At 37.2% G+C, this 13,707-nt stretch overlaps 1 protein-coding gene across 3 annotated transcripts in view; it reads left to right on the top strand.

Moving 5' to 3' along the window:
* LOC107695585 (collagen alpha-3(VI) chain-like) overlaps positions 1–9,322 on the top strand; it is a 37,104-nt gene extending 27,782 nt beyond the window's left edge. For all 3 annotated transcript variants that reach the window (XM_016495585.1, XM_016495584.1, XM_016495583.1), the window contains 19 exons: positions 6–68; positions 370–432; positions 659–709; positions 1,460–1,495; positions 1,633–1,695; positions 1,777–1,839; positions 2,164–2,196; positions 2,317–2,353; positions 2,490–2,501; positions 2,608–3,101; positions 3,724–3,826; positions 3,957–4,658; positions 4,777–4,876; positions 5,051–5,103; positions 5,199–5,459; positions 6,199–6,279; positions 7,297–7,359; positions 8,318–8,506; positions 8,604–9,322. In XM_016495585.1, the coding sequence (XP_016351071.1) occupies positions 6–68; positions 370–432; positions 659–709; positions 1,460–1,495; positions 1,633–1,695; positions 1,777–1,839; positions 2,164–2,196; positions 2,317–2,353; positions 2,490–2,501; positions 2,608–3,101; positions 3,724–3,826; positions 3,957–4,658; positions 4,777–4,876; positions 5,051–5,103; positions 5,199–5,459; positions 6,199–6,279; positions 7,297–7,359; positions 8,318–8,506; positions 8,604–8,644 (2,508 nt within the window). In that variant the 3' untranslated portion in view covers positions 8,645–9,322. The remainder of the gene's footprint in view (positions 1–5; positions 69–369; positions 433–658; positions 710–1,459; positions 1,496–1,632; positions 1,696–1,776; positions 1,840–2,163; positions 2,197–2,316; positions 2,354–2,489; positions 2,502–2,607; positions 3,102–3,723; positions 3,827–3,956; positions 4,659–4,776; positions 4,877–5,050; positions 5,104–5,198; positions 5,460–6,198; positions 6,280–7,296; positions 7,360–8,317; positions 8,507–8,603) is intronic.
* The last annotated feature ends 4,385 nt before the right edge of the window (positions 9,323–13,707 follow it).

Here is a 13,707-nt window from a genome sequence, read left to right as displayed (position 1 = left end):
TTTAGGGGCCAGGAGGATTGCCAGGACCTGCTGGAGAAAAGGGTAGAAGAGGTGCCGTTGGCCGAAAGGTACTGGTTACTTAAGCAACATTTATCAATTCATTGCCAAGCAGTTGCACTCTCATGTTCCAGTTACCATTGGCAAGCTTAAGCAATTTTTTCAAGAAAACATCTTAATGTCAACTTAAAGCAAAGCTTCTGGGGAGTTTGTATTTGTACAATTTGGGAAGAGGAAATTGTTACATTTTTGTTTCAATGCATTAGTATGAGAAGTAGGGTGCTCTTTCAGCTGTTAAATGTATAACCATTGCACCTTTTATACCTTATTATTTATAAAACTATGATTCACTTTTTCTCATTCACTCTAAAGGGTGAACCAGGGGAGCCAGGACCTAAAGGTGTCGTTGGACCCTTGGGACCCCGTGGGGAGCCTGTAAGAGAGGAGTCATAGTCTGCACCAGTCATACCAAATACATTTCATACATTGACACAGATAATGTCCATCAGCATTATTATATGAGACATTCACAAATAGATTGGATGATTATAAACATTACTTCCATATTAAAACATATAGCACATTGTTAATTTATCAAATCACTCTACTGTATATCAGCCATTTAGCCTAGATCAAACTAAGGAGTTTCCTGTGTATACAGGGTGAGGATGGACGAGATGGGTTTGGTATACCTGGTCCCAAAGGAAGAAAGGTGAGTGTGTGTATAAAGATTAAACAATGTTTTTCATGCTTTTTCAATGAACCATAAATAGCACATGCACCTGTGGAACATCCCAGAGTTTGCAGGCGGTAGGCAATTAAAGTCACAGTTACAATAACTTGAAACATTAATGAGACCTTCCAAGGGTCCCTGCTCACCTGCTTGAACATGCAATAGTTCTGCTGCAGGGAGGCATGAGGACTGCAGATAAACTAAGCGATGGCCAGAGCAATACACTGCAATGTCCGTAATGTAAGATACCTAAGACAGGGACACAGGAAGGACAGTTGAAGGTCTGTGCAGTGGCAAACCACGTGTAACCCTCAAACGTGTTCGAGAGCTTGTCTTGCTGGACAAATGGAGTAACATCTCACAGCAAGAACTGGCAAATCTGGTGCAGTCCACAAGGATGAGATGCACTGTAGTACTTAATGCAGCTGGTGGCCGCATAAGATACTCACTGCAACTTTTGATATAGACCACCCTTTGTTGAGGGACTCATTATTCCAGTTCTGTTCATCAAATGTCTGAGAAACCTGTTCAGTTTATGTCTCGGTTGTTGAATCTTTTTATGTTCATATAAATGTTTACACATTTTTAAGAAATTTTCTTAAAAGCAGTTCAATGTGAGTGGATATTTATTTTTATTTATTTATTATATTCTTCTTTTCTTTTCTTTTTTGCTGAGTACATACATATCAAAATTTATTTTACACTGAACACTCTTTAATGTTATTTTAGGGTGATGAAGGTTTCCCTGGTTTCCCAGGTCCAAAGGTGAGATTACTGAAGTTGTCTGCACCCTTGAATGTTTTACAGTATATACAGTACCTTTTCTACTAATGCACTCCCTTCAAATTCTGCTGTGCAAAACAATGGAATTAACTAAATGTTAAAACTGAATTGATTCAAAGGTTGAAGCGGGTGACCCTGGTTCAAAGGGAGGACCTGGACCTAGGGGAAACAATGGCCAGAGGGTGAGTAATGTTGATTGAACGACTTTTAATAAGGTCTTCATATCCATACTGCTGGTAATCGCTGATAATATGTTTGTGTAGGGTACCTCAGGGGAACCTGGTGGACCTGGACAAAAGGGAGATATTGGCTACCCAGGGCCCTATGTAAGCACCATACTTTAATATAAAATGCTTTAAAAGTTAAAAAAAACAAACAAAAAAACTTTGTTACAAATCTTTAAATACAGGAATGTTGACTTGCATTAAGGGGACTAAGTTGAGGCATGACTAGGGATGTTCTTTCTTACAAAGTCTACAATTCTCTCTGCAAATCATGAGCTTTGATTTACTCAAGCTGTTACAATTTTTTTTAACTAGTGACAGACATTAGTTTGGCACACAAAACTGCTCAGTGGAATAAATCCAGATTGCTCTACCCAGCTGTGTTCAGCTGTTGAGAACGTGTTTTTTGTCTGTTGTCAAAAACAGGGCCGAAAAGGATCCAGAGGAACTGGTCCGGTGGTATGTACTTTTTCCTTTCTTTCACTGTACAAGTGTCTTTATTGTTTAGTCCTACTTACATGCTTGGAACATTAATGTCAAAACATTTTTCTTTTTTTTTTCTTTTTTTTGTCCTCACAGCCATGTGATCTGGTCAAGAAAATTAGGGATAACTGTCGTAAGTATAGTGATTGTCCAATGTTTAATTATACTGTCTGTCTTGTAGTTTGAGTTATATCTTTATATGCTTTTTTATAGTTTTACTTTTGGGTTGTGAAATCTTACTGTATTTTTTGTCTCTCTTTTTTTTTTAGCCTGCTGCTATGGTAAGTGAATAGTGAACAATCTCTGCATTTGCACTGTACTTTTAGGGTCACAGTTTAAAGCACTCATTGCATAGCTTTTCATTTTTGAGTTTCTAATTCTCCTCAGGTGCTCAGGAATGTCCCCTATACCCTACTGAGTTGGCCTTTGCCCTGGATGCATCAGATGGTGTATCACGCTCTGCTTTCAACAACATGCGGGACACTGTTCTCCGCCTGGTCAGTGACATCACTGTTGCTGAGAGCAACTGTCCCCGAGGTGCCCGTGTTGCTCTAGCGCTCTACAACAATGAGGTGACTACTGAGATCCGCTTTGCAGATACCCAAAAGAAGCGAGCACTTGTTGAGCGAGTTCAAGGGCTCCAGACTCAGCAGACCCGTAAGCAGCGCAGCTTGGAGACAGCCATGAACTTTGTCGCACAGAACACGTTCAAAAGAGTTCGCAGTGGGTTCCTTGTGCGCAAAGTTGCTGTTTTCTTTGTCAACGGCCCTGTTACAACCACACAAGAATTCAGTGCTGCTGCTCTACGCCTCTACGATGCAGGAATTTCCTCTGTATTCCTCCTTAACCGTGAAGATCGCCAACTCACAAGAGCCTTGCAGGTAGGGGCAGTAGAAGGGCAAATATTGTAATTTGTGTCTGTAAGATTTCCATTTGCATTACTGTTGGTAAAGGTTTTTATTCATGCAGTATGCTTGAATAAAAGCTGTGCTTTGTCCTTACACATCAGTTTAGAAAGTCAACTCATCACAGCAGTTGATGCTTAGAAACAACTTGTGACAGTAGTTGTTTCATCGCCCCAATATATAGGCTTGAAGTCTTTGCACTGAACGTCATAACATTATAACACAAAACATTAGTACACTTCATAACACAAAACATTAGTTTTGTGCCCTAATATTTTGTTGGGCTTAAAAATTTCAAATTATTGGTTCATAGACCAATAAAAATTGGCATATGAACAACAACTGTGATTTTGAATAATGTGTTAAGTAACTTAATGCCTTCACTGAGGTAACTTCCGGATCAATTTGCAGTGTTTGAAGTTAAATGGAGTGAAATGTCAAACACTTGGACAAATTAATTGTAATTAACTATACACAAACTCTATCTGACAGGTTTAATTTTAGTGAACCAGTAGTAAATTAAGTTAAAACCTCACACAGCTGATTGCATTTGGCATGAAAGAAAGCATACCTTTAAGTGTTACATTTACTGTTTCAGCTTAACAACACTGCTTTAGCCCAGATTGTCGTCCTACCCTCACCTGGAAGTGCTGAATACAACAATGGCATCAAGAAGATCATGACCTGCCATATCTGCCGGGGTAAAACTATGTCATCATGCATAACAGAGTTCAGCAAACAAGAAAGGCCACCAAACCTTTTAAAATGACAAAACAATACCAACAGAGAACGTCTGAATGTCAGTTTTCTTCTTTAACATTTTTTTTCCAGACTTCTGTGCCCCGGATCAGATGTGTGATTATATCCCTGCTCGTGGAGTCCGAGACCGAAGGGATCCCACAACTGACTTGGACATCGACATGGCCTTCATTCTTGATAGTTCAGAGAGCACCTGGCCCTCTGTCTTCACAGAGATAAAGCAATATGTGGCTTTAATGACAGAACAGCTAGAGATGTCCCCTGAGCCGGCCAGCACTACCCATCATGCTCGAGTAGCACTTGTTCAGCATGCACCTTATGAATACTTGCACAATGGCAGTGGCATTCCCATCAGCGTGACCTTTGGTTTGACAGATCACAAGTCACCAAACAGTGTCCGAAGCTTCCTACAGGATAAGGTGCACCAGCTGGAAGGAGGACGAGCCCTTGCAGATGCTCTTGAAGGCACTGTTGAGCATGTGTTTGAGAAGGTGCCACATCCCCGCCATTTGAAGGTATTAGTTCTGTTGGTGACTGGACCAGTTGAACTGCATGAGGAGAGGATAATAAGGGCTGCCACTGAAGTTAAATGCAAAGGATACTTCATAGTGGTGATGGCAGTTGGAAAGCTGTTCAGTGCAGGTGATGTCCGTGTCCTGGCCCAAGTGGCAAGTGAGCCTTCAGATGTATTCTTTAAGAGGGTGGATAGACCTTCAGGCTTCTATGACGACCATATTCAGACATTTGCCAGACTGTTGCCCAAGTACCTTGGCCGTAAGTCAGAGGATTTTTTTAACATTCTCAAAACGTCCATTGATGTATTAGCCTGTCATTTCATACCAGGTTTTCTCCGGGAATTGTTATTGACAGTTTCTTCATTCTTTCTGTATAGTTGAAAATGCTTTCTACTTGTCACCTGAAGTCTCTAAGAAGTGTCAGTGGCATCAGAGTGACCAGCCACACAAATTCCCATTCAGTTTGCCACAAACAGAGTGAGTATATATATGAGCATTGTGTTCTGTAAACCGCATACAGTATGTGCATTTTAGATGTTGCATTTTAGACCAAAAACAATTCACAAGACAGTATGAGTTGCTAAATAATTTAATTCACATTAATATTGAGTTAATACGTTGTGTGACTGTTGCTATGGTGTCTTTTTCCAGGAAACACCAGAAGCATCATGGACAGCAGGAAGTTCATGACAGAAAACATATCGGTACTGAGTGTATGCATCGAAGGTTGTGGGTATTTGTTTGTAGAGAAATATTTGGGGTTGAAATCTGGTCACACTGTGTGTATGTTTGTGTCCAGAAACAGGTATGGAGAAAATGCATCTGGTTAATGTCACCTCCAGTGGATTTGCCCTACAGTGGTTGAGTGGTGATTCAAAGGCCACCCATGAGGTTACTGTGACTCGCCTGAAGGATCATAGTCTAGTGCTAAGGAAAAATGTGACCGGCAGCCATCTCTCTATTTCTGAGTTGGAGGCAGCCGAAACCTATCACGTAGTGGTCAACACTCACAGTGTCAATGGTCATGTTGCCAGTACCTACAAAGGCATTGTTCCCACAAGTAAGCTCATGTTTTTTCACATAAATTACTCTGTGTGATTATGAATTCAAGAAACATGTTGTGTAGTTGCGATTATAAGTATGAATTAATAAGTAATGAAATGAAAAAGTATTAAATGAACAGCTAAAAAAAAAAAACTGTCATCTACTTCACTATGAAGCAGTATGACTTTTTATATTTCAGTGGAACACACAACTAGTTATTTAGCAGAATGTCCAGACTGTTCTTTTCCATACATTGATTAATTTAGAAATTATTTAAATTGCTTGTGGTACTGTTATGATAGATGATAAAAGAACTTCCTCATTTGCATACATCAGAAAACAGTGTACTTAACTCCACAAAAGGAGAAGAAACTTCGCTCAAACCTTATTTGGTTAGTGAAGGTGATTTGCAATCTGTGCTGGAAGATGAGATTTTCAGCGAATAGCAGTTTATGGTCTGTTTCTCACAAAGTTATTGGGTTTTGACTTACAGAGTGGACTACTTTTGGTGCTTTTTTTCTTTTTTTTGAAGATGGTCAGCCCAAGTTCTTATTTTCTAGTGCAAAAAAGCAGGTTGGATGTTCTGCTAAAGAGCATATTTCATGTTCCCTGATCATTAAAATTGGATCTTTTCAACATTAATAGAGTGAATCAGTGACTATTTATTCATTTGTTCATTCATTCATTCATGAGCTGTTCTTTTAATGTTGGTCATTGCAGGATGGCTTTAACTTTATATTAATTCTTCTGAACAGAATCAGCACATCTGAAGGTCCTTACTGTAAATGACGTGATGGGGATTGTGCCCACTGCACCCTTGAGTAAAACAGAAACAAGTAAGTGAAAGAGAATTTGCTTCACAGATTATATCAGATTTTTTTTTTTTTTTTTTTTGCACATTTGTGACCCTGGACCACAAAACCAGTCTTAAGTCGCTGGGGTATATTTGTAGCAATAGCCAAAAATTACATTGTATGGGTCAAAATGATTGATTTTCCAAATATTGTCCTATCCTAACAAACCATACATCAATGGAAAACTTATTTATTCAGCTTCCAGATGTATTTAAAAAAATTTACCCTTATGACTGGTTTTGTGGTCCAGGGTCACATTTGATATACTGTAGTATAACAGAGCTATGTGTTTTTCGATGACTTCTGTAGTTACATAGAGGTAGAACAGAATATGAATGCTTTAAATCTTGCCAGAAAACTATGAGCATGGCAAGATCTAGCTAAACTCAAATGTGTCTTTTTAAACAGAATCAGTAGAACAAATTCTGGTGCAGCAGGCACGTGCACGATGTAACTACAGAAGAGTCAAGTTTTAAATAGGAAAAATATAGAAACTCTTTGGTCATTTTTGAGCGAGATGCTAACGGTCTAATCAGATTCAATGATCTATGCTAAGCTACAGCTAAAAGTGCTACTGCCAGACCCGGAGATCGGCTGAATGGATTCGAAAACGGTCAAACTCAACTGTTTAACTCTAGGGGAGTTGGAAAATGAGCCTATTTTCAAAAATAGTGGAGTGTTCCTTTAAATCCCAAAACAGGATGAAACTGAAACAATCTATAGCTACAAAGTAAGATCAATTATCAATTAGATGGTTAATTTAATCTAAAGCATTTACAGCACACTAAATGCAGTGCCTTGCGCAATGGTACAGTGATGTAGATATAATTGTATGATTCACTTACTAACTCTCCAGCACACAAATATTAACTTTGTTGTATTACTAGCCTAGAGACTTGGCTACTTGTGGCTACTACCAAGCACCCTTAAAAGGAAGTACAATAAAATGAAAGATAGGAAAATTCTTGAAAAAAATAACTTTTTTTCTGACTACCACAGTGGCTGAATCTAAAGCAAGTGAAGAGCATGTCAAAGCTGTTCTCCCCCCAGCACCAGCTCCAGGTCAGTCCACCGGTTACAGTAACCTCTAGAAACCTTTTCTTCAGTGTTTTTCAACAGTCATGGAGTGTTTAAATTCTGTTACAGGACCACTTTTAAACAAATGTTGTACTGAGAGCAATACATTTTAAATTCAGAAGAAATTATTTGTAGTAATATCGTCACCTTTTATATTTATATTGGTTTATAACAATAGAGAGATTGTTTCAAAGCTGTTTCACAATATTAAACAGGAAATGAACGGAATCAATGATGCAAACTTCACAAAATAGGCAAATCCACATTTTGCTATGGCAGTTGTAGCAAGACAATTGTGTCATTATTCAGCTCCAAATAAGTTCAGTGTTGGTTCAGCTCAACAACTGTGTAAAGTTACTTTATCATGAAACAAGTTCAATTTAGCAGTAAGTAGCTACAGTATACTGAAGACAGTACTGTTGTTATTCAACTTGGATAATGCCTGATGCATGTGCATTGGTTTACAGACAAAAAGAAAACATCCTTTCATGGATAATAATGTGCAAAATATAGCCCATGTGAAGGTCAAGAACTGTTTTCTTACCAAAGACCTTGGCAAGTCATGTAACTCACTTTCCTTAGTGAACAATACTTTACCACATACCATTTTTTAACGATTCCTTTAAATAATTGCGTCTAAATCATAGTGTAAATGTTGTTTATCTTTCAAGTGAACTGAAAGATTTATATAGCTATAGCAATTTTTAGGGTAAAATATGTTGTTGCAAGGAATCATGTTGAAGATGACATAACATATGAAATGCCAGTGTTCAGAGATGATAAACCTTGAAGCCAAGCCATCTAATTAACAAAACAACCCTGCCATTTTCTTCAAACTTCACTGCAATTATCAGTATGCAATTATCTGAAAAGCTTTTGCAAATAATTAGATATTCAATTAAAATTATGACATTTTTCTCATCCTCACTACTCTCTCTAACAGCAGCCCTGCACTCCAGTGTGGATATCTGCAAGCTACCAAAAGAAGAGGGCTCCTGTACTAAATTTGTGCTTAAATGGCATTATGACCCGCTTAGTGGAAACTGTACCCGCTTCTGGTACGGAGGATGTGGAGGGAACCAGAATCGCTTTGATACACAAGATGAGTGTGAGAAGGCTTGTGGAAAAGCAGGTGTGTTTACTTCTAAAAAATAGCATGTCAATGTGATTTTAGTGTAAGGATTGATTGATAAAGAAGGCATTACTTTAACATTGTTTGTTTTTAACAGCACCTGTTAAACAAGGGATCATTGCTGCGGTTAAAACATAGGAACTAATGAAGAATGTATGCTAACCACTGACAGCACTCAGAGGATATAGCACCTAAAACAAGAAGCACAGCCACAGACAAGATGCCTGCACTGGACCTTGCCAGAGGATTGATCCAAAGACAACCTTGAAGTAGTATTTTCCACATAAGAAAAAAGCAGAACAAGTTTCTTTGTTTTGTGCTGGTGCTTGTGCTGGTGCAGTTTCTTTCTTTTTTTAATTGTTTTATTTTTCTTGTGTGTGTGGGTTTGAATAAAACCCACTGTAAATGTCCAGGACAATTGTTTTTAAATGTTATGCTGTTTTAATCATGTGTTTTGCTTGTGGAAATATGTTGTTTAAAACATATCAATACATCTTTGTAGTTATGAGACAAGTTCATGACAATTTAGTTCCATTTTAGTAAATTTTCTCTTGTCTCTTTTTTTTCCTCTCAACTGCTTGAGAGGAAGAATTTAAATTGCTCTTTCTGGTCATACCGCTGGAGATCTCCACTGACTCTAAAAACTCCAAACAAATGTTATTTTGACGTTCGATAAAATGACCATCATCTGAAAACAGTAAGTCATTTCTTTAAATAAAAATGCATTTTTGGAACCATTGCCTTACACACAAGTTTTGGTTTCAAAAAGCAATTGGAATGTATTTTTTTCTAAACTTTGTATTTCACTTGGAAATGGACAGATATAAATAAATTAGTCTTTATATAAAACTTTGATTTTGATTGTGCTTTCTTTTTTACTTTTTGTTATGCATAAGATGCATATCACATATAAAAGTGATTTTACTCTTACTGTGAGTCATGCTGAGAAGAATATCATTTTCTGACTCATTCACTGACCATTCACTCCGAGTACTGCTGAGAGAAAAATAAATAAACAGATGTGACCTTTGCATGCTCAAAGGAAAGCATAGTGTTTAATTCAGGACATACTGCATTGACAGCTTATTTTTTAGAGTTACAATAACAAGATTGCCTCTTTCTTTTAACCCGCACACATAAACAACGTGACACATGGTTCAGACTTTGAAAAATAAGATACAAATTAATCAGCTTGTTGAAAGTGTGTATATTAAAAAAAGCGTTAAGCTTCTGATTTCCTCTGTTCCATCAAATCTGTAATTTCCTCTCTCTCCTGCGAACAGTTGCATTTTTTTTAATCACACTGGAAATCACCAAAAAATCAAGACTCTTTGGGGAGGACAGGCAGCTTCATCAACAGACATTTTATAAATCAAGTTCTATGGCAAGTAGAGATAACAAACTTTGAGAAACATTTCACTGTGAACTCTATGTGACCCTCGTTAAAAAGATTACAATTTAGAAATACGTTTTCATAGTAGCACGTCCTCATGAAACGTTCCAAAACCAGTTCCAGTCTTTCATATTCACAAAATAAAGTTATTATAAATTGCTTAAAATGGAAAAGTGTCAATAATGCATGAATTATCCATTTTTCCATTCTTAAACTCTATGTTAACCCACACATCTTAAACACTTTACAAAATGTCTCGTTCTGATTTGTCATGCACACGTGTTGCATTTTTCTCTGCCAGTCTGTTTGTAAATCCATCACAGCAGCATATACGCATTATCATGTTCAATCCTGAACAATCTGCACATGGCTGTGTGGGTTTTGCAGCGGTCCTTGTGGCCCCCTTCCCATGCTGAGGTTTACTGTATGAGAAATGCATCAGTGCTTAAGTCATAGTTTCCTGCAGAGCTCAATGCCAATTTTTTTCAATGCTGTTGTATTTGACCATTTTTAAGATTTTGTTTTTATTATTCCTGGTTTTATGCAATGATTCACTGTGATGGCAAGATGATGTTCTCCACATCCTAATGTATGTTTGGTAACACTTTAGATTAGGGAACACATTGAATATTAACAGAGTTTTCCCTCAGTAAACTCCTTATGTGCTGCTTATTAATAGTTAGCAAGGTAGTTTAGTTTAGGTTTTGGGTTGGGTTGGGTTAAGGGATCTAGAATATGGTTATTGTTTCTTGTGTACTACTGGAATGAAAAAATGTACTGTTAACAGTGACAAATCAACAGTGTATTGCATTGATGTTTCTCAGAAGATTTTGGCACTCTCCTGCATCCTTTTATTACAGGTCTTACATGACAATGCAGATATATGCAGAGTATTCATATAGTTTGCCTGGTTCTTTTCAATCTAATTCAGATGAGAAGTTCAGGCTCCTTTGCTCTGTGACTTTGTGCCTTGAGTTTATCCCAGGCTCATTGCATGACTCATTGTAATGGCATTTTGGCTTTCCACGGGTACATTAAAAACAAAAACCAACCATATATTTCAAATCAAGAAAGGGCTCACCATAAGTCCAATTAATTTATCTGCAAGCAGCGTCACAAGGGAAAACTGTCTCCATTTGTCTGATCGTGGGAGCCAAGCATTTCACTGACACCGTATCTGTCTCAAGGTTATTAGCACCTTAGTGTAACGTGACTCATCTGCAATTTGATACGCATTTTTGCTTTGTGTTTGGTGTGAAGAGGCACTAACAAATGAAACAGTCAAATGAAACAAAAAAAATCACTTTGTTGTATGTTCAGAAGATTCAAGATGTAAAACAATTTTGACAATGAATTTTAATCTAATAATTGTAGTTGCTAATTTTATACATTTTATAGAAAAGAAAATTGTATTGGTAAATTGTATTTACCCAAAAGTTCAAAATGTGTTTGATGTTTGTCGATCAACATGAAAGTTAGAACATAAATAAATATATATATATATATAAATAAATAAATAAATAAAAAAATAAGATTACCGTTTTGGCCTTACCTCATTTCCTTTCCCTCTGAATGTCTTTGATCATAATTATTATAAACATATGTTTGAATGCAAAAATGACAGCAGATTGCTTGTTTGCTTCTTTTCTGAAAGACAAAGTACCTTAATTATACTGTAATAAACATTACTTCACGAGTGTACAAACATTATGTATCAAGCTGTGGATGTAAACATTGCATTTTTGCTGTTTAGAAGAGAATAAATTGAGCACTTAGGCTCCTGTGGCATGCTGTACATCACTATCAGTCTTTCTGAGGAATCTGCTGTCAGAATTGTATAATATGAACCAAAGTTTAATATTTACAGCTAGGTTATTGTTAAATTAATTTTATAATATTTAAAAAGTAAATATAACTATTTCGATTTTTTACAAAGCTGTACATAACTGTACATTTATTTAGTGAACAGCACCATTATGTCCACCTCAGCATAACCAAAATGGCATCCCACACTCATCTTCAGACATCTACTCCCAGAACACTGATTAGCCCTCAACCCACAGACATCCCCTGCTCCAGATGAAAGATGGGAAAGGGTTTTTTCCACTGACTAGTAATATCCTGATGCTTCTCATCTGCCTCCGTTTTGGGTGTGGAAAAAAAATGCAAGTCAGCCAGCAATGAGACACCGAATGCTCCCATTCTCTGGTCCAAGACGACCTTGGACAGGGTGAAGCAGGCCAGAATGATTTTCTCCATAGATATCTTTATTTTTCACATGCAAGTATGGACATTTCTGGTTAAACATTTTGAAATATCCACTTTCTTGTGCTACTGATTATTCTAAATGACCCACTCTATATCAGTGATTGCAATGGAAAAGTAAAAAGCAAATAATTGAAACTAATTTCGATGAGAACTCTGGCTGCTTTGGCTGAGTGGTTAGCACATCTGCCTTTCCATAACCTGACAAAATTCAGCTTCTGTAATTTCTTGACCTGCACATTAGGTTAACCTGTTAAGGTTTGAAGCCCATGGAAAGTACTCTGAATTTTGTAGAGTAGTGACAGGTTGAAATAACAAGCAATTTCTCAGTAATGTTTAAAGTGTTGAAAATGAGATGTCTCATTTTTCTCATTAGTTTTTCTTTTGTGGTCACCCAACACTCTGCTGAACAATAAATGCTGCTTAATAATAGTGCTGACAAGGACAGTCTTTTTACACTTTATCTGCTCTTAAAAAGTTGCATATTTGGAACTTCATTATGCACATTTGTACTAATATATATATATATATATATATATATATATACACACACAGTATATGTTATGGTATGTTGTAGGCCTAATAAGAAAGTCACAATTCTTAAACTCCAAATTAGACTGTTTGACAGCGTATAATAACTGGGGGGCCCTGGAAAGGGCTGGTAAACTTGATTTTTCCTGTTGGGTGGGCTTCAGGTCAACTGTCCAGGCAGCACAGTTGATAATTACACCGTGTCCATGCAACTTGTGATCAAAAAACACAGGTCGTGTGAATTATTTGGATCACCCAGACAGCTGAACAACTTCAACAAACATAGAATGTAGAAATCAATCAATTAAGAATGGGATACAATCTTGGATGACAGCTAAACCACTGCACAAAGCAAAACAATGACAATAGAAATTTGTAGAAAGAAGATAAATCTTTTTATTTTTTATCTAAGATTAAAATACTGGAACTAAAATGCACAACAACTTGGAGCCAAATAAAAAGCAGCTGCAGTTTGTTTGACTATCTTAAAAGGATTGTTTTTTAATCCTTGTGAGCTCATCTCACCACAGAGAAGAACCTAAACGTTTGCTATATGGACTGCAGTGTGTTTTGTATTTGGATGCCACCTTCATGTGTGGTGCGCTGGTGTTCATGTTGGTCTGACCGCTTCCGTAGTTTACATACAGAGACATAATGACAAAGCAATGTTATCCACCTCTGACTTTTTATGGACTAACAAGGCATGTGAAATACACAAAAAATAAGCTAAAATTAGGGAATTCCATATGGGAAAAATTAAATGAGTCACTCTTTAAACTGCATGAGGTTGTAAACATCGCACGCTTTAATCACAAGCGTCTACCCCTCCCCTCAATCATCGGCACCCATTAACTGTAAAATCTTCAAAGATTTTATATAGTTTTACACCATAAATTAGTCAGAACAAACAGCTTCTTCAGAATATTTAGCTATTTTAAAACACTACTTCTCCATCTCACACAAGCACACAGACTGTTTTAATACTTAATAGGTTTGGGGGGGGGGGGGGGGG

The sequence above is a fragment of the Sinocyclocheilus anshuiensis genome, unplaced genomic scaffold (genome assembly GCF_001515605.1).
Source record: "Sinocyclocheilus anshuiensis isolate Anshui unplaced genomic scaffold, SAMN03320099.WGS_v1.1 scaffold730, whole genome shotgun sequence".
In the NCBI taxonomy this organism is placed as follows: Eukaryota; Metazoa; Chordata; class Actinopteri; order Cypriniformes; family Cyprinidae; genus Sinocyclocheilus; species Sinocyclocheilus anshuiensis.
Note: the sequence above shows the minus strand (reverse complement) of the source record. Positions and strands in the feature narration are given on the sequence as shown.